At 47.7% G+C, this 26,894-nt stretch overlaps 3 protein-coding genes across 3 annotated transcripts; all 3 read left to right on the top strand.

Annotated features, from left to right (window-relative positions):
• The first annotated feature begins 3,836 nt into the window (after window positions 1-3,836).
• Window positions 3,837-6,100, top strand: LOC126534099 (uncharacterized). Its single transcript, XM_050181318.3, has 2 exons — window positions 3,837-4,556; window positions 5,344-6,100. Exons 1-2 carry the CDS (start codon window positions 4,334-4,336, stop codon window positions 5,517-5,519), a joined length of 399 nt encoding a protein of 132 aa, XP_050037275.2. The 5' UTR covers window positions 3,837-4,333; the 3' UTR covers window positions 5,520-6,100.
• Window positions 6,101-6,698: 598 nt separating this feature from the next.
• Window positions 6,699-13,910, top strand: LOC126534763 (uncharacterized). Its single transcript, XM_072289280.1, has 2 exons — window positions 6,699-11,247; window positions 13,559-13,910. Exons 1-2 carry the CDS (start codon window positions 10,998-11,000, stop codon window positions 13,735-13,737), a joined length of 429 nt encoding a protein of 142 aa, XP_072145381.1. The 5' UTR covers window positions 6,699-10,997; the 3' UTR covers window positions 13,738-13,910.
• A 4,201-nt stretch (window positions 13,911-18,111) lies between these two features.
• Window positions 18,112-21,690, top strand: LOC140219296 (uncharacterized). Its single transcript, XM_072289076.1, has 2 exons — window positions 18,112-18,553; window positions 21,089-21,690. Exons 1-2 carry the CDS (start codon window positions 18,148-18,150, stop codon window positions 21,328-21,330), a joined length of 648 nt encoding a protein of 215 aa, XP_072145177.1. The 5' UTR covers window positions 18,112-18,147; the 3' UTR covers window positions 21,331-21,690.
• Window positions 21,691-26,894: the final 5,204 nt, after the last annotated feature.

The following is a 26,894-nucleotide window of genomic DNA, read 5'->3' as shown; positions in this document are numbered from 1 at the left end:
CATCTTTCGGGCCATGCGGTAATAAAGCTACCATCGCAAGTAAACAGCGCATCATTCATCATTATACTTAGTCGGCACCTCCTGGATTCCAAAGTGGTACCGGGGACACCAAAGCTGGTACCAGAGTGGCCCGTTGGTGGGGACCGCTCTGGTATCAGCTTTGATACCCTTACTGTCCCCTGGGTGCCCTGGTCATCTTGCGCCGCCTGCTCAGTATAAACCCAGGTGCTGTCCCGAGGCCTTTGTTCGCCGATATTCTTTTCATATTTGCATACTAAACTATCTCATACGACAAACTCGAACACTAAGCGTAACTTGCTTCCCACATAATGTAGCGCGAATGAAAGAAGATGCGCGCTCTACCGAGTGAATGGCTGCAGTCGCCGCCGGCTGGAACGTCCTCTCACGGCCGTTCGATGAGAACACACACCTGCAAAGAACCATATTGCCCGAGAATAGCGTTCTCGTCCTTCTGGTACTTCCCGTGAATCGTTAGATGAGTATGATAATTCCATTGGAGCCTGAACGCTGCCTGAAATAAAGTAGCCAAGAATAATAAAAACAAAGAGTGGCCTTTCTGCGTGAACAGTAGCTAGTACGTAATTACTGGGGGAAGCAGTTTAACTTTGTTTATGACTTGAGGGGATGATGATGAAGATGTCGAGGCGCAGACATCTTCGTCACAATCACCCCTCCCCCATTCCTGAAGGAGCCGAGTTTGTTTCGATACGTCGGGAAAATAAACTTACTTTTGGGTTGGATCCGCTTGAAACTCATAATTAATTAGCCCAACTGAACAGGCAACTCTGTCGAAATGTTGATTTTCATGTTTAATTTTATGTATGTGGTATAACTTTTTAAAATGCAAATCTTATAGGTGGCTGAAGACATCAAGAAACGGCATGCAGAGCTCAAAACTACCCCACTATGTTCAAGCCAGAGACATAGATTACTCGAAGTTCTGTTCTTGAAGTCTGGATTAGGATCAAGTATTCCGGTAATGTTATCATTTGGGGCCTCGGCACTATGCTATGGTCACGGGGTGTTTATTGCAGAGAATTTTCTTTTTCAAACTGGAACACAATTACCCTGCTAATTTTTGTAGTTTTATTCTACTATAAGATAACTATTCATCTCACTGAAATTTTTTTCTAAATTGCTTATTAACGTTGTCCTTATTCTCTCCTCGATTATTATATCTTTCATAATTGTTTTGCAGGTATTCTGACTGCTCGCTCACGCACTATTCTTGTTCTTCCAGTCTTCCCTTTTGTATTTTCCTTTCAGTTTCCGTTTCTCGTCGCCGGATAAGAGAGTTTATTGATAGAAAAGACAGAGAAGTGCACCTGATCTAGTGCACTCTTGTTTGCTACTCTGCACTGGGGAAGAGGGAAGGGGGGGGGGGGCGAAAGTAGTGGGTTGGATGATGATCATAATAGAAGTCGTAAGTGCTTATGTACACTAGGCGGTGGTTCTACTAGAGCGGCTAGTCTAGTTTCATGTCAAGCAGAAACTTGCTTGAGTTGTCCGCATTCAAGTTCAAGCCTCACTAGTGGTCTCTGTGTTGTCCTGAGAGGTGTTTCAGGCATGTTGGTGGCCTGGAACCTTGCAGGTATAAGGCTGGCGTGACATGCAATCGGTTTAGAAAAATCACAGTCAAGAATAGTTCTTGGAAGTAGTGTTGTGATGGTGTGAGTGTCTGGTCAGCAGGCGAAGATATGTTCACACAGGTTAACAGTACCTGTATACGTCGCTTGGGCAAGCCCATGCTTCTGCTATTATGTCCTTAGATGTCGTGCAGCACAGCAAGCCAATGCATATCCGCAGTGTTTGTGCCTGAAGGTTATCCAGCATGCGCAGACAAGATGACTGAACCCTAGATAGCACAGGCATGCTGTAGCGTATGTACCTCGCCAAATATTCCTGCTGCACTTGGATCAAACTTCATTCAGAAGGGCCCCATCTCAGTCCAGATATAACATGAAGAATGTGTATGAAGTTTGTCAGTTTAGTCATAAGTGCAGTAAAAGGTTGGCATTCACGTGCAAATCAATGTCCCAATGTCCAAATCTTGTCGACGGAATGGTGCTTTAGTCACCCACTACAAATTTCTTGGTGTCGTGATCGGCCGCAATCTTTCTTCGAAAGAGTGAGTGAGTGAAGAAACTTTGTTGTGAATGCCTGCAGAACGGTTAGCCTTCCCCTGTTAGGGAGGCATTACTGTGACGCGGCCATGACGTCTTCGCGGCGTGTGGCGCCTCTACTTCGGCCGCGGCCGCACTATTCCCTTTGGTCGACCGCGCCTGCCCCTCTTTTGGGGTGGCAGCCTCCCTCCGGTTTCGCTAGGTCGTTGCCTTTCGAAGGCCGCCGAGATCTGCTGGACAGCCTGGGTTTGGACATCTTGGTCATAGCACCTCGTTGCGGCCTCGAGCCGCGGCGGGATCGTTGTTATCGTTGCAGCTTCGTGCGCATTCTTAGCACAGTCCCAAAGGATGTGAGCTGCAGTGGCTCTTTCCTTTCGGCACACACAACAAAGATCACTTTCATAAACGCTTGGACACACGAGCTTCATCAGCACCGGGGTGAATAACGACCCCGTTTGAAGTTGTCGATATAAAACCGCCTCCTTACGGGTCAAGCCAGGATGAGGTGGCGGCATAGTCCTTCGCTCTAGTCGGTACCATTTCACAATTTCGTTGTAGGAAGTCATTTTGTCCTTGGTTTCTCACCACCACGACGGGTCGGCTGTAGTAGCAGCGGCATGGTTGGTTAGTCCTCGCGCCGCCGCGTTCGCCGTCTCGTTGTGGTTAGCGTTGCCGCGATCCGACACATCACTGCCAGGTAATGCAAGGTAATTCGAATTTCTTCGAATAAGAATTTTCTTGCTCTACCTCCGGTTGCCCGATTCTTGGGCTATCGCCCTTAGTGGGTACACGTCATAAAAGCGGGACATAATCATCATCACCGCGCTTTCTGTGGTCATCTTCGGCAACACGGAAAGAAATGAAAAACCACTTCGCGTGTGCGATTTCGCAGACGAGACTCCGGTTCCTATGAGAAGCAAGCAAAAAAGGGCACACCTCTTAGGCGCCGCTCGTGCTTATGAGCACTGTCCTTCCATTCGCCTGGTGCCGTGTACGAGAAGACAGCTTTAGAATAGTCTTTGTTGTCTTACATACGTCAAATGCAAGCACGTTTGCGGGACGTTAGATGCGAGTCACGTCAAGGCTTTTAGTTTAACGCACGAGCACACAAGCACAAGGAATACGTTAGATGACAAAGCGCCACCTGGTGCCTCGTGTCAAACGTATCGAAATAGACGCTCTTATTAGCAACCATCCTGTCGTTTCTGTGCAGACGCGTCTCGTTGGGCCTACCGACGCCGGAATCGCCTAACAGTCTCAGAAAGTGGACGCGCTAAGCGCTCATAACTAACGCTTCACCTAAGGTTACAGGAATCGAAAGCCTGTAACCTGCAGCGCACCAGTTGTATATTGTACACAATGTCTAAATCACGTCCGCCAACCCTCATCGTAGATGTAGGTGCGGATCCTTGGGATACTGGAATGCATCATGTAACCGCACAAAAACAAGGGACAAAGAAGCAACACACAAGACAGGCGCGGAACTTCAACTAAGATTTACTCCAGGAAATCCCACATTTATACAACTATCATAATCGCACTTGCTAATCATTAGACAGCCATCACTCGACGTTGGCATGCGGGCGTGAGTGCCACAAATTTGCTTGTAAATATTTGAACTCTTTATCGCTCAATGACACTGAAGAGCTGCTTACGCAGCTGCCAGATTGCATTTTTATACAGTAAGCTTCATAGATATGATACTTGTATAAATGTGGGATTTCCCGGAGTAAATCTTAGTTGAAGTTCCGCGCCTGTCTTGTGTGTTCCTTCTTTGTCCCTTTTTTTTTGTGCGGTTACATGATGCATTCCAATAACGACCACCAACTAGCCCGTTTGTCCCTGTTAAATATGTTACTTTCTAGTTCAATGGGCCCTGTTCTTATGATACTTGTATAAATGTGGGATTTCCCGGAGTAAACCTTAGTTGAAGTTCCGCGCCTGTCTTGTGTGTTCCTTCTTTGTCCCTTGTTTTTGTGCGGTTACATGATGCATTCCAATAACGACCACCAACTAGCCCGCTTATCCCTGTTAAATATGTTACCTTGGGATACACTGGCACGCACCCACTCTGGGGGATTGGCCAAGAGTCTGGCGGGTCAAAGTTCAAAATAAGAGAACTGATCGTTCGCACGCGTGCATAATGTAACAACGAAGAAGAAGAAGAAGCAGCTCGAAAGCCCGGCGCCATGCATCAAGGAAGGTCATCCAATTTCCATCCACCTGCGCCAATGGGCACCGCAAGCCGAGTTTCTTTGGACCTGGTTGGTCCCGATGAGAGCGTCTCGACGATGCCTCAAGACGCGGGGCCTTCCTGTTCGCATCTGGACGCGGCCGAGGCCCGCCATGAGCCCGACATGGGGCGCCGTGCTCAGGCCTCGCCAGCGGCCAGTTCATCCGCGGTGGCCACAGGTTGGAAGCGCGAGAGTACACTTATTTGCTTACATCCTATAGCCACTTTGGCAATTTTATCTGGCTGTCCGGCCTCGGTACGAGTCACACGTAACATTATGCGCCACACGCTGCAGCAGAACGTCTTCGCTGTGCCGCAATAACTTGAGAAGCCAGGGAACGCCGGCTCAAACAAAAATGAGATGCCAAACGCCAACGCGTCGCACAAGGAAAAACTCGAGAACGAGACTCCGGCTAGAATAGTGTGTGTATCGTTGTATGAAATACAGTTGCATTAACTTGGGCGATCATCATAGATGGGTTATGTCTAATATCACAGCGAAGCTGTTAGCCATGTAATTGGTCGGAATTTTTTCGTCGGTAATGCTCACCCCAAAACAGTACCGCTACCTAGCAGCCATGGAAAGCAGTTGAAAATGAATCGGTGGATGACAGTAAAAAGTAGACTGGAGGATTGGTAGCATACGTAAAGATAGGGAAAACAAAGAATAAGAAGACGGTATATATATATATATATATATATATTTTACAGGTTTGACGGCTTGTTAACACGAACCCACTGATTGTAGTGGCCGATCGACAGTTATGACAGAAAAGAGGTAGAAATGACGAGCTTGGTGCACTAAACCACTTCGAATTGGATGCTAATATTATCCATCCATTCAATCGCGACGGAGTGTCGAGCGTTGTAGGAGCGGTCCAGCAAATGGTGGTTCGTTCCGCTGCCATCGACATACCTTTCTTTCTTTTCTTTTTTTTTCTTTTTGTTTTTGCTCGTGACCAGCAGGCGTCACTCCGACGACCGACGCCGACAGCTGCGGAAGAGGCCTCGACGCCGGTGCCTCCGGCTGGGCGTCCGCAATCTCCAAGGAGGCCCTCTGGGTGCTGGGCATCGTGGTGGCGCTGTGCCTGCTGCTCGTGGCGCTCGTCTACCTCAACCTGAGCCACAGGGCGGGGATGTGAAGACTACCACGAAGCGGCCAGCCACACCCTCTTCGTGGGCCTGTCGCAGAAACTTAAATTTTTTACTGGAATTCATTGGCATATTTGCGCTTGCTTCTATGAAGTCTCTCTTTGTTTTCTTGCTACCGCTGTTACAGATGTGCACATCGTCGGGCAAAAATTATTGCAATTTTGCTCAACAAGCGACAACGCCACTTGTGAGCCAACACAAGCTTCACTTGAAAATGTTTTCATCATCGAAGCGCACTCTCGTCGTGGGTGCCGTCATTGCATTTGTTCTGTCTAGCTGTCAACGGCGCATGCGCGGCTCGCGCGCGACGTCTTAGAGGCACAGGAAGGAGTCCGCAGAGACGCGGAGAGCGTTTGGCTAAATAATGAAGCGAAGTGGAAGCACCATCAACACTCCGCTCAATCGCCTCGATGGCAACGCAAGAGGAGCATTCTTCCTTCCACTGTTGGCATGGATGTTGTGCGCACACGCAGTAAAGCATACTAAGATTCGTGCTAAGCTACTATGTTGTGTATCACTGATCTGAGCGAAACGGACATTAAACGTCGAGCTAACATTATCTAATATTTCATTTGCTGGTGTATGCTTTTTTGTTTTTTCTGTGTTTTTTCTATGATGATTATGAAGATAACGGAAAAGATGAGTCCGACGGTTTCCCGTAGGAGAGTATCTCGCGCTACAAGGAGGTGCAATGTAAGCAAACCAACTTGTGGACCTTCTTATCACTCCACTTTTGTGATGTGCCTATCAAGGGGCCCAACGTACACAGTAGCACACCGTGGTATGTTACAAGCAGCGATAAGGTGCCTCAAAATGGTGGGCTATCGTTTTGATAGGAGGACCCATTTTCGTCAAAGGCGGCCTTGTCATCCTCGGCAGGTTAGTTTTAGCAGGTTACTAGAGTGACGCCACGTGCGGTCGTTGTCGGTGGTGGCTGGCTGTAAAGGGCGAGACTGGAAAAGGAAATGCGCGCAGTCGCTTGACGTCTCTAGTCAGTGTAATCTTTTACAGCAGAAGCTGTCATGGACTCATTCCAATAGCGTTTTTGATTAGGAATCTTACAAATTTATCTGGACTGTCCTGACCATATCCTCATATTATAAACATGTAGTCTATGTATGGTAGGTATGTTTGGTGCTTGCTGCGCAGCGAGATTGGATATCTGTTTCTAGAGAATCCATAAATTTATTCACGTAAGTCGGCGCAAGAGGTGTACCTATATTTGCCCCATGAATTCTTAGCTAGCAGTTTTCCTCAATTTTTAACTAGATATATGTTAGAACCAATTCAAGAAAAGTCAAGTAGACTTCAAAAGAGTGTTGTGCATTGTGTTTGGACAGCGTTTCTTTTATTGGAGAGAAACCGTCAGGGGTTGGAATGTTGGTGCACGAGGCCTTGACGTCTAATGGTACGAGAATTATGTTTTGCGGTAATGTGTCTTTAGTATTAATGTCCTCCGTATTTCTCAGTAGGTGTGGGGGGAGGGAGGTGTATAATTGTACAAATGACGGAAGTGTTTTGGGTAAACCACCAATGAAGTTGTTAAGAAAATGTGGTAGCTCTCTGTCGGGTGTTTTTATTTGATACTATAGGACGCCCTGTGATATTAGCAAGGTATATTTGAGTGGGTGGAATTTTATTAATTTTCGAAAGGAGGTAGGAACTTGCAGTTTCGTTGGTTGGCTTAAATTTTTTTTATTTCTGACCTACCTCAAAGACTGGGACGCGCTCCCACCCACGATGATAGGATTCAGGAGAAACCTCTCAGCACAGGACGCTCTGTTACAAATAAAACATCAGATCATAGACGATTCGGGCAGATCGACAAAGGCAATTCTCGGGTTGGACCTAAAAAAAGGTCTTCGATAACGTAACACATGCAACTATACTAGATAGAGTAGGCGAACTAGGACTGGGAAAACGGACGTACGATTATGTACCCAATTTTCTAACGGGCAGAAAGGCAAAGATCACGATAGCGGACCTAGTTTCGGAGGAGATCGAGATAGGCTGCGCAGGTAGGCCCCAGGGCTCGGTCTTATCACCGATGCTATTCAATCTGGCGCTAATCGGGCTGCCAGCCAAGCTGCAAGAAATCGAGGGTCTAAATCATACCTTATACGCTGACGATATCACCCTATGGGTGAGAAACGGAAGTGACGGGCAGATAGAACAACCACTTCAAACAGCGGTCGAAACAATCGAAAAATATGTAGAGCGGACAGGGCTAACATGCTCGGCAGAGAAATCGGAGCTGTTGCTGTACAGACTGACTCGCAGAGGTCGCAAACCAGGCAACTACAGAGAAGACCTCACCCATAGAGAGGAGATACAGTTAAAGACGGCCGATGGGAAACCCATACCCAAGGTCGATAGGATCAGGGTATTGGGGCTCCTCATTGAAGCCAAGGGCAACAACGGAGAAACCCTCAGAAGACTGGAGGGAACTGTAGCGCAAATCATGAGGCTAATCAGAAGGATAACAAATGAACATAGCGGCATGAAAGAGGAAAACACGATCAGGTTAATACAGGCCTTCATAATAAGTAGAATAGTATACGTAGCGCCGTACTTAAAATGGCAGGTCGCGGAAAATATCAAACTAGAATGCCTCATTCGGAAAATATACAAACTTGCCATAGGACTACCGATCAGCACCAGCACGGACAAGTTGCTGCAATTAGGCCTACATAACACGATAGACGAGCTCATTGAAGCGCAGTGTAGTGCACAATATGAACGCCTCTCTAAGACTAGAGCAGGCAGACACATCCTAGAGAGATTAGACATAGGTTACCACACACAGAACGGTGTCAAGGTGGACATCCAGAGAGAGGCGAAGGAAAGATTGGTAATACCTCCCGCACCAAAGAACATGCACCCAGAACACAATAAGGACAGAAGAGAGAACAGAGCGAAGCAAATACAGAAGAAATTCGGCAGCGACAAGGACGCAGTGTTCGTAGACGCGGCTCGATAGAGTTGAAGACGGGGGTTTACGGCAGCCGTAATCGACAGGGAGAAACGGGGCAAGACGTGCGCGACGCTACGCACCACAAGTAACGAGATAGCTGAAGAAGTAACCATAGCGCTCGCAGTCGCTCAGACTAACGCAACCGTGATAGTCAGCGACTCTCAGACGGCAATAAGAGACTTTGTCGACGGCCGAATCTCCCCAGAGGCACTACGCTTTCTTCTTGCAGGAGGCCAAAATTACAAAAGAAAGATATACATCACCTGGCCACCCGCTCACACCCTCGCGGAGGACGGCAACAACGAGGCGGCACACGACGCGGCTCGAGGGCTTACGGACCGAGCCGCAGTTGCAAGTGACGCCCCGACACTCTCCGGACGTGACGGTGCGGTAAATGAGTGGGAGTGGGAGGACAGAATGACAACATATAATGACATTACGAAACATTATAGGTTACAGAGGCGCAAATTCCCGCGACCTCACGCAAAATTGACAAAAAAGCAGTCTGTCGCATGGCGGCAGTTACAAACTAGGACGTATCCGAATCCTGCGCTCTCGCACATCATATATCCGGATGTATATCCTACGGACAAATGCAAAACATGTGAATCCAGAGCCACTCTGGATCATATATTATGGGAATGCCGAGGGATAAATAACAATAAAGAAAACGCGGCCTGTAGCAGCAGCCTTCGCGCGCGCTGGTAAGCCGCGCTGCTCAGCCCCGCCCTCGAGGATCAACTATGGGCCGTCCAGCGGGCCGAGGATACCGCCAGGACCAACGAACTCCTGGACGTCACCTAGGCGGGGCCTCTGGCTCTCCCCACCAACTCGCAGGGCACACAATAAAGTTCTTTCCTTCTCCTCTGACGGTGTAATCAATTCACCAGCAAAAAGTGATTTCAGCCTGTTGGTAATTGTCAGAGAGTATGGTAACACCGGATAGTTTTATAGCTTACGGTAATATTCAGAGTTGTTTAGCTGTTTGTAAGCCTCGTGCTTTTACTTATCTACTGGCAAAATAACTTTACTTCCACCCTTACCTGCTTACTTCATGGCAGTGTAGTTCCGGAAACTAAAATTTGAGATGATGCGACTGTTTGAGAAAGTTATGCTTCTGGGTCGCTTAGCTGTCTTTGCTTATGATTTCTTTAGTGACAGTTTTAAGATATAGGTCGAGTTCTATGGCTTGTTCTGGTTCAGGAGTCCAAGTGGATTGGACTCTAAGTGGCGTCGTCCCGGTGTCTGGTGCGTTGTTGTCTGCGTGCGTTGTTGTCGTCGGGAAAATTCCGTAAGGTCCTTGTGACGCTCGAATTCATCTATAGTATTGTTCGTGGGACAAAAGCTTAGGCCTTTGCTAAGCGCGCCTATTTCTTCCCTGCCTAATGTTTTTGAGATGCCTGCAACATTAGACTGGTTTACCTTGCGGAGACGTCAACCGCACCTGGTGTTTCTGGATTCGAGTTCCCTCTTGTTGGCGTGAGGTACCTGTTAATTTCTCCTTCTGCCCAGCAGCAGTCGCCTTGCGTTCTCCGTTGCGCCATCGGGTCGCGCCCGCACATAGCTGGGACACTGTTCGATAGGCTCGAGCGCAACGCTAAACCTTGTATCGCTTTCAATTCTTCACCCTTCGGATGAAACTGTCGAATTTTTACCGCAGAAGTGATTTTCTCGAGGCGTTTCGCAGACTTCCGGTTCACGGAAACTGCGTCATCGCCACACGTAGCTCAGTACAGGACAGTACGCATACATCGATTGGGCGTAAACTAAGGCTACATGTGAGCGCGGTCTCGTTTTAAAGCGACTTGCTTTGCTTCCCTTTTTCCCCGTTTTCGTACTCGCACATTTTTCCGCTATATATGGGCGTCGGTTCTCGGTGCGTGTTAGTCGCCGAACGACAACTAGCTCTGTCAGATTCACGTGTTGTCGCAGGAGACCTTTACGGCGTCCGAAGATTTAGACACTGTGGTCGGTGGTAGCGCTTTGTCGCGCTTCCCCGCCGCCTGGGCTGACGGTTCCAGGCCGCCTTTTTCGTCGAAATCCTCTACGCGTCTCTTATCATAATGCGCCAAAATGTGTTCTTCCATGAGTAATACGTGTTTTAATTACATATACTGGCTAACTCATTTCAGACTAATTTCAATGTTTCTGCGGGACTAAGCAGCCGCCGCTTCTGTAAGCTGGTTTTGTTCGGAAATCATGTAGTCCTAAAATTTGTTTTTCTTTTTTGTAATTGCTCTTCTTGTAGACGTCGCAATATTGCGAGAACTATCAAATATTCAAATCAGTCAATCAGCTTGGACTCCATTTCGTGCAAACACAACAGTATACACTTAGAAGAATTTAGAGAAAGAAAAAGACAGAGCCTGGAGTTGCATGGAAAACTCACTGGCGTCCTCATGCAGATGCTATCATCACCGTTACCAACCCGACTGCTCGATCTCATGTCCGCACGCTGTAGCCGAAGAAGAAGAAAATTCCGCAAGCGGACGCCATGCATCAAGGTGGGCCGACCAGTCGCCTTACGCGAACCCCGACGGGTGCCACAAGCAGGGCTTCTCTGGACTGGATCGGCACGGGCCCCGGGCCAAGCGTCCCTGCGATGTCCAGCCACGCGGTCCTTTCGTCGTCGTTCCAGGACCGGGGACACCAAGACGTGGTCAAGGCGCCCCACGATCTCGACACTGGGCGCCGCTCGCGGGCCTCGTCAGCGGCCAGCATATCGGCAGCGCCAGCGGCCTCAGGTATGTACCGAGTCGCGAGTACTTTATTGGCGAGTTCGAACAGTTAATTTCCACACCCCGTTTTGAGAACTTATCATTGTGTGAGGTCACATCTTATTGCTTCATTGCCTGTTCGCTTCGTGTAGCTGTAACCATGTTGTAACTAACAAAACACGGAGCTGGTCAGGTACGCCTTATTATTTTCCTTTTATGGCATTACCCATTTATCGCATCACAAACGCGGACATCGATGAAGATGTTTGTTTTCATCGAAAATGCCCTCCCGCTGAGCACGAAAAAAAAGACATGTTCCTTAGCGGCATTTAACCTGATGACTTACCTTTTGCGAGCTAGCTGTTGCAAACACTGCACCACAGCACTTCCACGGCAGCGTGTGACTAGTGGAATCATGTTATGCAGTCACGCCGTTTTGTGCGTGTATCGCGGAAGACTAGAGCCATGAGTTAAAGGCACTGAACCGACACGCGTCTAAGCGGTAAGGCAAATGCGGTGAGACGCAGCACTTTGCGCATTTTTTGTGCAACAAAAGTCTGGTATTTAGTACAGTTAAACAAATACCAAAGAAAGTAGACAGAGGCATAGCCGCCACCGCAGTTCCGTCCGTAGACCATCATCCACGTCACGCCTGTGGAGATGGTCGGCTTGGTTCCCACCGGCGGCGCTTTGTCTTTACCTTCCACTTTCATTTAGCTTTTCTTTAATAATTTCTGCATTTAGGAAAAAAAAGAAACGCGCTTCATTTTCCCTACGTTTTCCTTGGATTCATTATCTCTTGGCATTTTATGGTTGGTAGTACAAAAATAAAATCGAACATCATATGCTCCCTCATGGTTTTAGCTCTGTAAGTGACAAAGACTGTGGAATTGGTGTCAGTGTTTGTTGGCTTCTTATGATATGACTAATAAAAATCGGGCCCTTGGTTAACCCCCTTTCTTCTCGTTTAATACTGTGGGAGGTGTCACGAGATTGCTACCCAGCCGGCCAACCTGCAAGTCACTCGTCGATCCCACTCGCTTGAGCTACAGCATGTACGTTATCGATAACGTTTGCACCCTTTGGGGCTTGTTCCAAAAGTTCTTGAAATATCTGCGTTCGCACATTTTCTTGTCACGAATACTATGCTACACTGATAACGCGCATGCCGTTAGCAACCTGGAGCTACCGGGCTCGCCGCGTGAACGAAAGGAAGCGCAAGCAAGGCAGATGACAGTTATTGTTGCGGGACAAGATAAGCACCCCAAGCTGCAAACTTTTCTGGGTGTGTACACTATCGGCGTGAAATGAAAGGATAACAGCGGAGCGCGTGGCCGAAGCATAACTGAAGGTGTAGTATGCGCCGTCCAGTCATCACCATTGAAAAGCGCGCACATCCGGTTTTAACCGCACTGCTCGGTGATGCCCGCCCTATACTGCTATATTTTCGTTTTTGTTCCTGTTGTGTATTACCTAAGAAGCGAGAAAAGATTAAGATAAAGTAATGATGTATGCGCAAACTGTAGCACGCGTATCGCTGTTCGCCTTTCATTTGACGCTGATAGCACATATGGTTTCGCCGCACCGTGCCATAATACTGGTTCGATACTGCGATATTTTAGCTCCTGTTTTAGAGCTCTTAGACGCCCGTTCCATGGCGAGCAACGGCGTAGCGGAGCGAACGAGCACAGCGAAAGATTAGAGCGAACGCGGCGCGCAGCGGCGGATGAAAAAAGCGGCGAGAGCGAGGAGGCGCGAGGAGGAAGGCGGAAACGAAGGCGCACTTGAACCATGAGGCGGAAAGCGTAGGAGGGAATGGCGAAAGAGTGAGGAGGAAAGCCGGGTGCCGGCAGCGACCAAGCATGCGGCGAGCCCGGAAACAAAGCGCTGGCGTGGGCTTCAGACCCATTGCGCATGCGCTACTTCACTTGCGGCGCCGCCGCCACGCGTTCCCGCGTTCACGCTTTTTTTCTGAACAATGAGCGACGCAACCGGTGGAATTGCTTCGTCTGCCGCTGCTGCTAAACGAGCTGCTCGAGCAGTGGCTCAGCGCAAAGGTGTCCTGTTTCGTGCTTGTTATACGTATCTTGTGTGTCGTATGACCTCCTTGTATCATTTCAACAGTGAATTCGCCTGCAGTAGCACGCTAGTGGCGCGCCGACGATTTCATTTCGATCGTTTCGACGAACCGACAGTTTTCGTTTGCCTATCTATCTCTCCGTTAACCGGCCAGTCGGTCGTGATCGTCACTCGTTGGGTCGAACAGAACCGTCACTTTGATAAAGAAGTTTGATGTGGCTGGCATACTCACATCTTGCGCTTCTTCGCCTCTCGCCAGTGGGCCCCCTTCCGACGGCCGAAGCCGAGAGAAGTGGAGGCGGCCCCATCGGTGATGTGTCCGGCTGGGCGTCCGCAATCTCCAAGGAGGCCCTCTGGGTGCTGGGCATCGTGGTGGCGCTGTGCCTGCTGCTCGTGGCGCTCGTCTACCTCAACCTGAGCCACAGGGCGGGAATGTGAACATCGCATAGCCCAGTCGCTCCTGTCTGCAAGGCCCTTGTGGCCCTTCGCATACTTTACTCCATTACATACCGTGCGCTGATATTCACTTACTGATTCACGTTTTGCTTTGTTTTGTTTTGTTATGTTTTGAAAAGCATCAGTGAATAAAGAACCGTTTATATTCCCCTGAATTTATATTAAAACAAAGATCTCGGCAGCAATGGCAGTCGCTAGCTAAAACCGCATTTAACGATAAAATCTAGTCCACTAATACGTAAGCAGTCTAGGGCTATACTTCCCTCGGAAATATGTTCGTCTGAAACGTGACACGATGTGCTCCATAGGTATACAAACGGTCCTATGGAGTACATATGACAGTGCCTTATCACTACGTATGACTACTGAGATTTATGATTGTCTATGGAACACCTACAGTTACAGTCGGCATAGAAGGAAAGTACACGAGTGCAGTCGACATAAGTAACGCTACCATGCTTCCGAAAAAGAGAAGCATGTGTAAGTGAGTGAATAAACTTTATTTCGGAGACCAAGCTGTTGATGCCCGAAGGCGGGCGGCCACCCTATTCCAGGTAGCCTTGCCCTATTCACTAGCTGAAGTTGGTCCTCAGTTTTTGGGCTTGTCAGCTGTGCCTCCCACCGGTCTTCTGTTGCAGCTTGGATGGGCGTTGTCCGCGATTTCTTTTTGCATTCCCAGACCATGTGGTAAAGGGTGTTTGGTGTATCGCAGAATTGGCAGTCTATTGTGAATGTTAAGGGGTACATTGCGTGTAGTGTAGAGTGCCCTGGAGGTAATTGCCCATCTGAAGTCGGCGTAGTATGACGGCTTCTTCTCTGTTAAGCTTGATGCGTGGCGGCGGATATTCCCTCCTGTTCTTCTTGTAATGTTCTAGAATGTTGTAGTATTTTCTTTATATCATGTCGTCTTGGTCTGACAGTAATGATGTCCTAGTGGTGTTGCCCGGCGTACAGGTTCTCGGGCGACGGCGTGAGCCACTTGGTTTCCCACCAAGGATTCGTGTCCCGAGGTACAGACAATGTACATTTCAGTGATGTCTTGTTTTTTGATGACGTTGAGTGCGCTCTTGCTAATTCTTCCTGCCCGAAAATGGCCACAGGCTGCCTGCGAGTCTGTAACGACGATGACCGGAGCGTCACATTGGCAGGTCCGTATGGCCATTGCTATGGCCACCTGTTAGGCCACCTCAATGTAAGACAGCAGAATTAAAGATTTCATTTGGTTTCGCTTAGGAAAGCATATAGAACGCCTACAGTCGCCGCAACAGTCGGCACAAACAGAAAGCAGATAGAACAGTTGCCACAAAAAGTGTACCATACAGTCAGCCATATTACAAGGTGCATGTGGAGCCATATGGTCAGTGAGGAAAGAAAGTAGGTCACAACACTCGGCCGCGACAAGTGTACCATACAGTCAGCACACCATACAGTCCGTATGGAAAGAAAGCAGGCCACTATAGTTGCCGCCTAAGTATACCATACAGACGGTGCAGAAAGAAAGGCCACTACACTAACCACAACACGTAACTATATCATACAGTTAATGTAGACAGAAAGCCACTACACTTCCTGCAAAAATTTTACCATACACTCGAGCAATGCCGTAAAATTGGTGCAGAAATAAAACAGGTCACTAAAGTTGCCGCAACAAGAAATTAACCCTAATTAAGCCACTAATTACACCTAATCAATAATACTTAAGTGTACTTATTATTAAACATGTAAGCCTTAAACCTTGTAACATGTTTCTGTGAATAAATGTCACTCGCACATTTGGCTACGTTGTTTGTGTGCCTTAGTGCCTACACACCTTCAGCAGCACGCACAAGATGTTCATCACGGGCCTCGCTGCAGCTGAGTCCCCGATACAGCATTCCCCGATTTTATTGTGAGGTTAGGTAATTTTTTACCAAAAAATAATTCAGCATATTTTAAGGTATTGCTTCAAACGCGACATCTTAAGTGAAGGAGAGCGTACAGAGAAATATGAAAATAATTTTTTTTCGTGATTATAGCTGCTGCAATTTTTTTACTACTTACTTACTACTTTCATAACGAGTATCGTTAATTTTTTTTTTTTTTTTAACTCGTTGGTGTTTACGACTGCCAGGTGTGCTGGGGCGCGGCAGACTAGGGCGCGAAGACGGTACACTGCACTCGATCGTTACTAAATTGAAAGACCTATAGATCAGAACCAACAAGAACAGATTGTTTTATTATTTATTAGTGTAGCCTTGGGTAAAAAAATGATATAAGTAAGAAAGGCTGTTGGATGGCATCGGGAGAGAAAGTTCGGCAAGCTCGTATTGGACGAGAAAGGTATGCACGGACGACACGACAACTCTAAGATTATATTTTTTGCTGAAAACCACAGTGATTTACAATAATCATGCTTATTGATTATTTTATTGGCATACCCTTGGAAACTGGGCGGCGAAAGATAGTCACCTATCCTGCTTTACCAGTCTAGCATTTTTCTTATATTTAAAGTACATTATCTCTCTCTCTCTCTCTCTCTCTCTCTCTGTAGGCTCTATATTCACTCTATCTCCAGGCTTTTTTTTTTCTCAGTGCGCATACTCTAAACATCTCTTGCTTATCTCTACGGCTAACCAGTGAATGCTTTGATCCGCTTTGAATCTAAGTGCTTCTGGAAGATAGATGTTCTCTACGGTTATTGCAGGGTGAACATCTTGGGATTTCATATACGATGCGCTGAATCATCTCCGAACTTTTGCTGCAGCAAACACTTGCCTCATCCTGTTCCGGATAAGTGCTCCTGCATGTCCTTGTCCTTACGCAGCCAGCTCGGGTTTTCGAACAGCAAGGCCAACGCTTTGTAATACTGTGCAAAATGTCTCTCCTGACTTTTTGTAAACCTTCAATAATGATGATGGGGATTATAACTGTGGTCTTCCCCTTCGTATCCGGTAGCCACCGCGCAGTGTCCTAACCGGTAAATGTAAAAAGAAGAAAAATATATATGCAGATCCCACGCACTGTGGAAACCGATGTAAGCGAAGCTTTGTCTGCTGTTTGCTTTCATTAACGTTATTTGGCCGTGATATACCGACAGCATACCATAGCCGTGACGGGATGTGAAATATGACCTTGCCTGCTCTGCTCGACGCTTTATGCAAGCCTTCGTGTCGTCGGCACTAATGTGCACGCTTCGGCGCCATTCTGGGTTGTAGTGTTGTAGCTCACAAAACTGCCTCCTCTCTCTCTCTCTCTCTCTCTCTCTCTCTATTCCCTCGCTAATATTCTCCCCACCATCGTAGCGTTCCGGGCTGGGTCGCCCCCACAGCTCACCGTCGACACGGTGGCTGCTTGCGGGTCTCCGAGCTCCCGCGCGCCAGCGTTCGGCGTTAGGGCTAACAGTATACCGTCGGCGTGGCCGTACGAATAGGGCTCTCGTTGGTCTTAAAAACTACGGCTCATCGAAGTTTGGTTCCGCTGAGTCCCCTTGATGTTTACAAAGATATTCCGCTGATTTCAGTGGTACCAGGAGATTTTGGGCGCTTGGAAAATTAGAAATCACGGAGCCGATAGATAGTAGCCACTGGATAGATAGATAGTCGCCACTGGAAAGTGTATGAAGTACTCTGAGAATGCCAACGCATTAGTTATTGGTGTCCTTCAAGACAATACTAAGTCTCCTTTACAAAATTAAGATGCCGTATTCTTCATTTAACGTTTACATGAAAATTATGGTGTTTACGTGCCAAAACCATGATCTGATTAGGAGGCACGCTATAGTGGGTGTCTCAGGATAAATTAGGACTATCTGGGGTTCTTTCACGTGCATCTTAATCTAAGTACACTAGTGCTTTGTACATTTCACCCCATCGGTGTGCCGCCGCCGCGGCCGGGATTCGGTCCCGCGACGTCGTGCTTAGCAGCGCAGCGCCAAAGCCACTAAGTAGCCAAGTACGGTAAAGTTTACTCTAGCCGCCGATATTTATTACAAAGTTCTTAGAAGTATCATTTCGACAATTTTGATTATCGTTAACCACGCCAACCAATCCTGTCTTTAGGGGCGCTTTCACTGGTCCTCAGCCACATGGATGCTTTTCTCGCGATTTACTATTTCATTAGCGACGCAAAATGATTACCTTTTTGAATTCCCGAACTTCTCAATCATTGGTGTTATTTCATTTCTTGATGGTAGATTATTTGACCTCAATATTCCTAACGAAATTTTTTTTTATTTCTCACTTTTTTTAACTCACGCTCTGCTAGAAAAAGGTTATTTTTGCTATAATCTTAGTAAGCACGTGTGCAATCGCCTGCTTTTTGGCCAGTCCCTTGTAGTGGGTGTGAGCGAGCGTTTAGACGCACGAAGAAGAACAAAAACAACAACGGTTTGGGAAGTGCACCGTCGAAAGGGTTATGTACTTCCAGCAGTATTCGTCGGCTCCGCCGGCCGCACTTCCAACAAACGCGGCCGGAAACTTCCCTGGCCAGCCTTTCCCAATCGCCGCGCCTGGCGGCCCGTACGTCCAACAGCCGCAGCTCGTCGAACCTCGTCCCGAGTTGGCTCAGCCCACCGCTCCTGACGATGTGTACCCAGAACCAGTGCAGCATATCGACAGCCCGTATCCCCTGGCGGTTCAGCGCGTCCACAGTACCTATCCCCAGCCACCACCACAGCCAGCCCTAGGAACCGTGGACATCGATCCTGGCCAAGGATCCTATGATCCGGTTGCACTCTGTGCACCAGTGCCGCAGCCGGCTCTGGCGTACACTGGCTCGGTGGACTTCCAAGCCGAGCCATGGGGTGCCGGCCTGGCCGCCGGTAAGGCTTCGAAACTGAATTCAGTTATTGCATTTTACGTGCAAAAACCACAATCTGATCATGAGACACGCCGTAGCGGGCGACTGTAGATTAATGTCGACTACCTGGGGTTCTTTAACGTGCATTCACCTGTTGCGTGCACGCGAGCATTTTGGCAGCCCGTCCCCTTTGAAACGCGGCCGGCATCAAACCCGCGACCTCGTTCACAGCAGCACAACGACATAGCCACTGAGCTACACCGCGGTGGGTGGTTTTCATTCCTGACGATTGAGACAGGTTAGAGGAAGATTGGAACGAGCTCGGCAGGCGCTTGTCAACTCATGACGTGCTTAGCGATATCGAAAAGGACAGTATGTAATCAGTGTATCTGGTCAGCAATAACCGATACGAACATCTTGAAGGGGCAGCGCAAGACGACAAAGACAAAAAGCAGAAAACACACAGGACAGCGCTGAACTCACAACTAAGTTTACTAGAAAGTACACAGAAACTTAAGCGCTACAACCTACACCCACGTGCTCTCCCGTCGATGGCGCCATTATCAGTGCACAGGCAAACAGCAAAACCCTGCAATCTAATGCTACACTATGAAGCGGTCTAAAAATGAAAGTTCACTGTCATGCAAATTTAATGAAGGCATGCTTACACAACGCTTCATGCTTCAATTAATCTTTAATACTTCTGCCACGATGCGATGTACCATGTGAGGCAATGACAATGCCAACCTTTTCGGAGGTTATGAATAATGGCGCACAACGCTTCAAGGAGACACGTTTCGCTGTGTGTTCAGTGTACTACGCAGACAGACAGTGGTGTTCAAGAGGCAACAATTAACGCCAACTTCCCTTTGTAGTGTTGCACTAAACGGTGAAGAATTTAAACATTCGCTGTAAACGTCACGTATCGCCAATCAACGGAAACAGCACACAAACCTTCGATTACATCGATTTCCACAGTGCATGAGATCCGCATAATTTTGTCCATGTGTCTCTGCGCTACGATTTAACACTTCTCTGCCCACTGGGAAAACAACTACCTTTTTAAAGACAAAGTCTTTCTTAGCGGGTTCCGTATCGTACCGCTTTTCCGTATCGGGCACGCTCTTAGCCATATATCTTGGGCCAATTCCGGAGATAGTGCAGCCTTAAAATGTGAGCCGCCGATATGCGCTACTGGGACTACTAGGCGACCTGATACGCGAATGCAACATCGACACAATGTGACAACGCCGGCAAGATCCCGTAGTCCTGGCCGATTCTGCTCGCGGCCATCGAGTTCTTTCTGTCCGTATTTGTCCGCGCACGTCACGTCACGCCTGTTTACTTAGCCAGTATGTGTTTACTGCAATTCATACTGCCAGCAAAGCTACGAGCCTTGTTTCGGGTCATATTCTAGCATGTATCTATCGCATTCATTGTTTAGCCCTTGTGACGAAACTGATTTTCTTTTAAATCGGTAAATCGATAACATTGTCCAAAGGCCGGATTCGAATAGAGGACGTCTTTCACAGAAGCCTGATACTGTAACCATTACGCCGTGAACACTTTTCTCACATAACGGCGTGCCTCATAATTAGATCGTGGTCCGACACGTTGAATCCTGGAAGTTATTTAGAATAATTAACACGTCATCATACGTCAAAATCTGGGCCAATATCGAAGATAGTACAGTAAAAGAATTTGAATGCGATGCTCCATGCTATACTCCTCCTCCTCCTCCCCCCCCCCCCCGCGTGAGGAGTGACGCGATAAAGTGCGTTGCGCAGTGACTCCACCCCTATCTCGTCCCCAACTCGCTCTGGAAGACCTCGTCATTCATCGACTTTCAACTGCAGGTTGACTCGCATTGCAACTTAACTCTTTATTATGCAGATTAGAAGTGCGTTTAGTAGTACTGTTTTGCCGATCGGCATATACAAATGTTATACTATATGCTCGTTTGCTGGTACTTGCAACGGTGCAAGGTCCATCTATACTGTGCACAAATACGCCTCCTATATATGCCCGCAAATGTAACCGCCGAGATATGGGCTGACCCATCAATAGACAGCAGCAGCCCCGCGATACCAGGGAGGGCAGGCAAGGAAACCTTCTCTTGAAGGAAACGCAAAGATGATTGGGCGGCAGGCTGAAGCATTACCTCGTCATGCCGTTTGCATCGGCGCGCATGTATATAGAGCCACAGCTGCACGTGATATCTACCTGGCAAATATGATTTCACGGACCCGTTTCGATTAAAAAATCAAATTTAAGAATAACAGCACTTGGCGTTCTTTCTTCAATGTTTTAAGCAAACATTACGTTTCCTCTTTCGATTCCAACCTCTCGTTGCATCTCAGGTATTGTTTCTTCCCAAAACGTTGAAATAATTTCAGGCATGCGGTTCTTTCAGCCGCGAGTTCTTTTGAAACGGAAAGGGTAAGCTGCAGCGTAGAAGACAGGCAGACTTTTTGCCTTTAACGTGCCTTTTCGTATTTAGTCGATGTGACTGTGCAGGCAGGCAGACTGATGCTTTCACATCTTTCCTAATTCCTAGAATCCATGACTCCCTACGTGGAGCCGCCTCCCGCCCCTGTCCGGCGCCGTCGAATGGCGTCTCCGCTGGGCCAGACTCGTTCCGACTGGGTGTTCTGCCTCTCGGTGACCTTGGTGTTGCTGCTGGCAGTGCTGGTGGCCCTCGCTTACTTCTCGTACCGGAAGCTGCTCGCCCTGCGACGTCGAATGCAACGCCACATGCTACTGTTTGCGGCGACTACCAAGTTGGGGCAACCGTTGTAGAAGGCTTTGGCGTTTCTCAGATGCGAACGCCTTGTCGGCTCGACAGGTTTCCGGTGTGCAATATTAAAGTTCGAGACGATGACTTCATGTTATACCCTGTTTTCGGTGCCTCAGCTATGCTTTTTCTTTGGACTTTCCCTTGCGTTTATGGCCTTTCCTCCTTGGGGGAATGGGCAAATATATATTGCTTCTACGGAAGCACAGAGCTTTATCTTATAGTTTTGGGAATCACGTGTTTGGGATATGAGCCATCTCCAGCAAATTTCTTATTATTCATCTTTATTTCTCACGCTTAACTATACACTGAGTTTCCGTTACTCATATTTAATTGTATTAACGACATTATTGGGCATCTTGTAGCATCGCCGGACGTGACAGCCTTTTCGTTTTTAAATGTTTTCTTCTTTTACTTCCACCTTTCAAATATTTGTAAGAATGCCTTCACGGATGCATTTAGAGATGACATTAATGCATGAAAGTACAGAGGCTGTGCTGGCTCACGCCGTCGTGAATGGCTGTTATTAGCAGTGGCATAGGGGGGAGGGGGAGGGGAGGGACGGAGGGAGAGGGGCAGACGTGTGTTGTCTCCCGCCGTTTTATGCTGCAGGTATCCCTCACAAAAATTTCGGTGGAGGATGGGGGGTATACGCCCCTGGTTCTTAGTGACGGCACAACAAGCACCATGGCGTCAGGTGTTATGGCCGCAGCCGTACAAACTCCTAGCCGACTCTAAGTTAAACGACGTGAGAAACAAGTTACGGATTACTTGGTAAAAAGATCGTGCATAAAAGTGGTTGGCCATTCCAACGACGTATAAGCGAGGTAACTTAGCACCCTTTATCGTTAAGCTTAACTTCCCCTCCCTCCCTCCCTCCCTCCCTCCCTCCCTCCCTCTCTCTCTCTCTCTCTCTCTCTCTCTATATATATATATATATATATATATATATATATATATATATATAGGCATGCGTGGGTGTCAAGGAAGTAGTTCTTCGGATTAGGCGTTAAATAAATTGAGGGAACTGCAGGCATACGTAGAAAACCGCAGGTTTAATTTCGACGTGTCGGCCGGGATCCGGCTTTCACTTCACCAAGCACCAAGGGATTACAACAGTGACGCTTATAACGTTGCATATCTTCTCGAATGCACCATTTTCCACGCACAATACATTGGACAAGCTGAAACGCATTTTAGTACGCTTTAACAATTATGAATCACAAGTAAAATCTATACCGCAGCTCCCCCTTTCCACACATGAAAACACGCTAGGCCCCCCTTTCGAAACCGTTAAGGCCATTATTTTGAGATCCGGATTTTCCACTCACTGCGACAGGGAAGCTCTCGAGTCATTTCTAATACAAAAGTTCAGCACACTTTCTATAGGGTAATTAATAAAAGCCTAGGTAGGATGAAGTGTATGCGCAACTACCAAGATGCATGTTTCCAAGGTTGTCGACATTTTTGGCGCACCGATGAATATCTTTCCGGGTGCTTGCAATCGCACTTTTCATGAAGGCCGGACCCCGGCCGAAACGTTGAAATTAAATGTTTTACTACAAGCCATTCTATCGACCACTCCGCCGCACGCTGACCTTCGCTGCTCGAAAACCACCCATAAAGGGGCCCTCACCATGGTGACGTTGCAGCTTGGCATCCTCCTTAAGAGGAAGCTTTAGCTGGGGTGTTCCTATTTAAATACATGTAGAAGAGGAATTCATTTTTCTCGGCAACCACTACACCAAATGTGACGAAGTTTGTTGCATTTCAAAGAAAACCTTGGGCGGGGGGGGGGGGGGGGGGGGGGTTCTAGTAACTGCTGGTTTCGAATTTTTCATTTAGGTCGTCAATTTTTTATTCAAAATTAGCCAAAATCGCAAATTTTCCGGAAACGAAACTATCAAGTTTAAAACTCTAACTCAACAATGAAAAATGGCATCACTATTCTGTGAATTTCATCTAATAGCACATCTACAGCGGACAGAATTGATATGTTACACATGAATCTAACAAGGTGAGTATTATGGAAACACGGCTTTTGCAGAACCCTTGTACACAACGTAGCCAATTCACGTAAAATACAAATTAACGTACCAAATTTGTCCGCTTTGACTGTTACAATAGATGCCGTTGACAGAACCGCGGTATCTGTTCTTGATGCAGAGCTGTTAGTTTTGAAATCTCGTGCTCCTATTTTTTTCAAACTTTCAAAATTTTCGAAATGTTTTAAACAAAATTCAGGCCCTAAATCGAATTTCCGCTTCCAGACACTACAATTTAACTTTCTCAAATGCAATGAATTTCATTAAAAGCGATCCAGAGGTTATCTCAGAAAAGCGTTTCTGCGTTTTACATGTATTTGAATAGGCCGCGTTGGAGTAGGGCCCGAGCTGAAGTTTCCTCTTAAACAATTTGTCGAGGGATCAAATACATGATTAATAATTGCATTGTCATCGCCAAAGATGCTGCCAACGAATTCTTGAACGCTACGCACCGTAAGAACAAGTAAAATATATCATTCTTCCTAAAATAATGTACTCGTATGTACCAAAAATTGTGTCCAAAATAACTGATATCAATGCTTCCATGTTTTTTTGTCTATTGAATAAGTAAAGAAAATATCACACGAACTTTAGAACTATAGCAGTTCTAAACCAGCAAAGCAGCGCATGCCGCTGATATGAAAAATGTAAAGGCCATGAAATGAACAAGTTGAGAGCAAATATGTTATTGAAACTTTGTCATTCAACAAGTCGTCATAAAATTTCGGAATTGATATCCATGCGCTCCGTAGATTCTGCGGCCTCCGCCAGATGCAGCGGTGACCCCGTTTATTATCAAAACGCCATTGAAACTTTGCGCTCGGATGGGGCTGCTTGCGTTATGCGACTCCCGGTGCATGGGCAATGCCACGAAATCCAGCCCGAGTTTGCAATTTTCGCGGCGAAATGTCTTTTCGGTCATGAAAAAGACATTGTAGACAAAATCCAGAATGATTTCTGGCGCCCGTGGTTGCTTTGGTCGGCTGTGCATTGACAGCACGAAAAAATTTCGGGGGGGGGGGGGCTGAAGCCCCATAAGCCCCCCCCCCCCCGGCTACGCCCCTCGCCCCAGCAGCACCAACGAAAGACCAAGTAAATCTCACTCAAGAGGACTACCGCCAAAGAACACGACGTAAGCAGTCAGCAGTAGCCTCCCCTCGTATAAAAAACCACAGAAGCCACCATCTATGAAATTTGAACAGGAACTCGCGACCATGCGCGCACAGATACAAACACTCACACAAGAGAACAGACAACTCAAACAACAAGTGATACAGCTAACACAAATACCACAAGAGATGGCTCCACTCAAGGCCATCATTTACCTATAAACCCATGTCGATGCCATGCGCACCCAGATGCAAGCCTTTTGGAACGCGCCCAGTTGGAACTAATAACACAGACTGCAATACAACGCACAGAGGCATGCAGCAATAAAACACATCGAAGCCACTGCAGACAGCAAGCCTAAGAACCAGCTTCACTCCATAAAACTACGAAGGAAACTACGACAGAACCTTTACAAGGCCACATCTGTAGCAGGACCGAACCAAATCGTAACATCACCGACCACAACATCCAACAATGGCGGCGGGTGCGGTGTAGACCACACAGGCAAGTCAAAGAAAACTTGGAAATTTGGCAATGGAACTGCCGTGGGTACCGAAGGAAGGGCTGCAGACACAATTGATCGCTCATTCCTCAAAGCCACCGGGGATCATAGCCCTACAAGAGCCCGGTACCCGACCAACACTACATGGCTACGAAGAATACCACACAAGGAAAGACGACAAGTGGAAGATAGCCGCACTAGTAGATAGAAACATCACAACCATACAACACAAACCGATAGACGACGTGGACGTATTATATGTACTTCTCTAAATCGTACAAAGGCAACCAGAAACAGAACGCCTTCGTCCTCAACATTTACTGCCCCCCCAAGCCAAAGGCGGACAAACATTGCAAAACTCTTTGGGGACGCCCTCTGCCTCGCTAAAGACAGTCCCCTGGTAATCATAGGAGATTTCGACGCTCAGAACAAGCTGTGTGGGTACCAGAGACAGGGTTGGAAGGGTTTCCAGCTAGAAACACTAATTGAACAGTGTCACCTCACACTCATCACAGACCCGAACATACCGACGAGAGAAGGGAACAGAGTAACACGCGACACCACTCCCGACCTCGCTTTCATCACTCAAACCAGGCGAGCCGAATGGCTCAACACACTCGAAAACTTAGGCAGCGATCACTACATATTAAACATAACACTAGAAACTGGACGCCTACGCAGGCAGTTCGGCACAGCTAAAGTCACTGACTGGCGGAAAATCGGGGAAGATCGCGAGCAGGACGCCGACATAACCACGAACCTGGAATATTGGTGCGACAACCTCTGTCGACATAAACAACACCACACAAAGGAAATCGCCAGAACGGAAGAGGCCCCAGAGGTGGATCCCCACTTACTACACCTGTGGGATGCCAAACGGGGCCTCACCCGCCGCTGGAAAAAGAAATACAACAGGAACCTGAAGACGCGCATAGCACAAATAACAGCGGAAGCAGAAGAATATGCCATGCAACTCGCCTCCGTGAACTGGTATAGATTCTGCGACTTCTTCAGTGGCACCCTGGATACGGCCAAGACGTGGCACATCCTCAAAGCCATCCTGGACCCCACCAAAACCAAAGGAGAAGGGCACAGGGCTCTGGAGCGGTTATTACACACCTACCCAGGTAGCCAACAAGACCTTATCGATGCCATCAAGACCAAGTGCTGTGGAGATCCCGCTCCCACACAACCATGTAGAACACCCTACACAGGACAACCCAACACACTAATGGACGAACCTATCACAGAAAACGAAATGAGAGCGGTCATCGCAGCTACCAACCGTAACACAGCGGCGGGCACGGACCAGATCACGAGCTCCATGATCAGAAACCTGAGGGACAAGTCTATGTCCGCGCTCACGGCCTTTCTCAACCAACACTGGGAACAAGGTACGGTGCCGGCGATGTGGAAGCACGCACGAATAATCATGATCCCTCCCTGCCTCCCGCAGGGAAATTTTGTATTCTTCCTGCAAAATAAACAAAAATAAACCGGGCAAGAAATTAGCAATTGAAAACCTCAGACCCATCTCGCTCCCGTCCTGCCTCGGCAAGGTGTACGAGAAAATTATAAACACGAGCCCACAGAGACACTTACAAGATAATAAACACCTGCCGGACACCATGTCCGGTTTCCGCGCAGGCCTGTCCACACAAGATGTGCTACTCCAAATCGAAATAGTCCTCAGCAACGTTTCCCGCAGCGGCAAGAAAGTCCTCCTAGCAATCGACACCAAATGGGCTTTCGACACCGTCAGCCACCAAGGAATCCTAGAAGGGCTGGCCAACAGCAACTGCGGTGAGCGAACGTACAAGTATGTTCAGAACTTCCTGAGCCACCGCGGCGGAGCTGAAAATGGGAGAGATCCAGACCCCAGTGTACCACCCTCCCAACAAGGGCACACCAC

This window comes from Dermacentor andersoni, chromosome 7 (assembly GCF_023375885.2).
Source record: "Dermacentor andersoni chromosome 7, qqDerAnde1_hic_scaffold, whole genome shotgun sequence".
NCBI lineage: Eukaryota > Metazoa > Arthropoda > Arachnida > Ixodida > Ixodidae > Dermacentor > Dermacentor andersoni.
This window is presented reverse-complemented; position numbering and strand designations above follow the sequence as displayed.

Bases quoted from the DNA above. Each gene is read 5' to 3' on its own strand.
- LOC126534099 (XM_050181318.3), top strand. From the start codon at position 4,334: ATGCATCAAGGAAGGTCATCCAATTTCCATCCACCTGCGCCAATGGGC. The intron at 4,557-5,343 runs GTTGGAAGCGCG...CGTGACCAGCAG, and splicing joins TTCATCCGCGGTGGCCACAG to GCGTCACTCCGACGACCGAC.
- LOC126534763 (XM_072289280.1), top strand. From the start codon at position 10,998: ATGCATCAAGGTGGGCCGACCAGTCGCCTTACGCGAACCCCGACGGGT. The intron at 11,248-13,558 runs GTATGTACCGAG...GCCTCTCGCCAG, and splicing joins GGCAGCGCCAGCGGCCTCAG to TGGGCCCCCTTCCGACGGCC.
- LOC140219296 (XM_072289076.1), top strand. From the start codon at position 18,148: ATGTACTTCCAGCAGTATTCGTCGGCTCCGCCGGCCGCACTTCCAACA. The intron at 18,554-21,088 runs GTAAGGCTTCGA...CCTAATTCCTAG, and splicing joins GGGTGCCGGCCTGGCCGCCG to AATCCATGACTCCCTACGTG.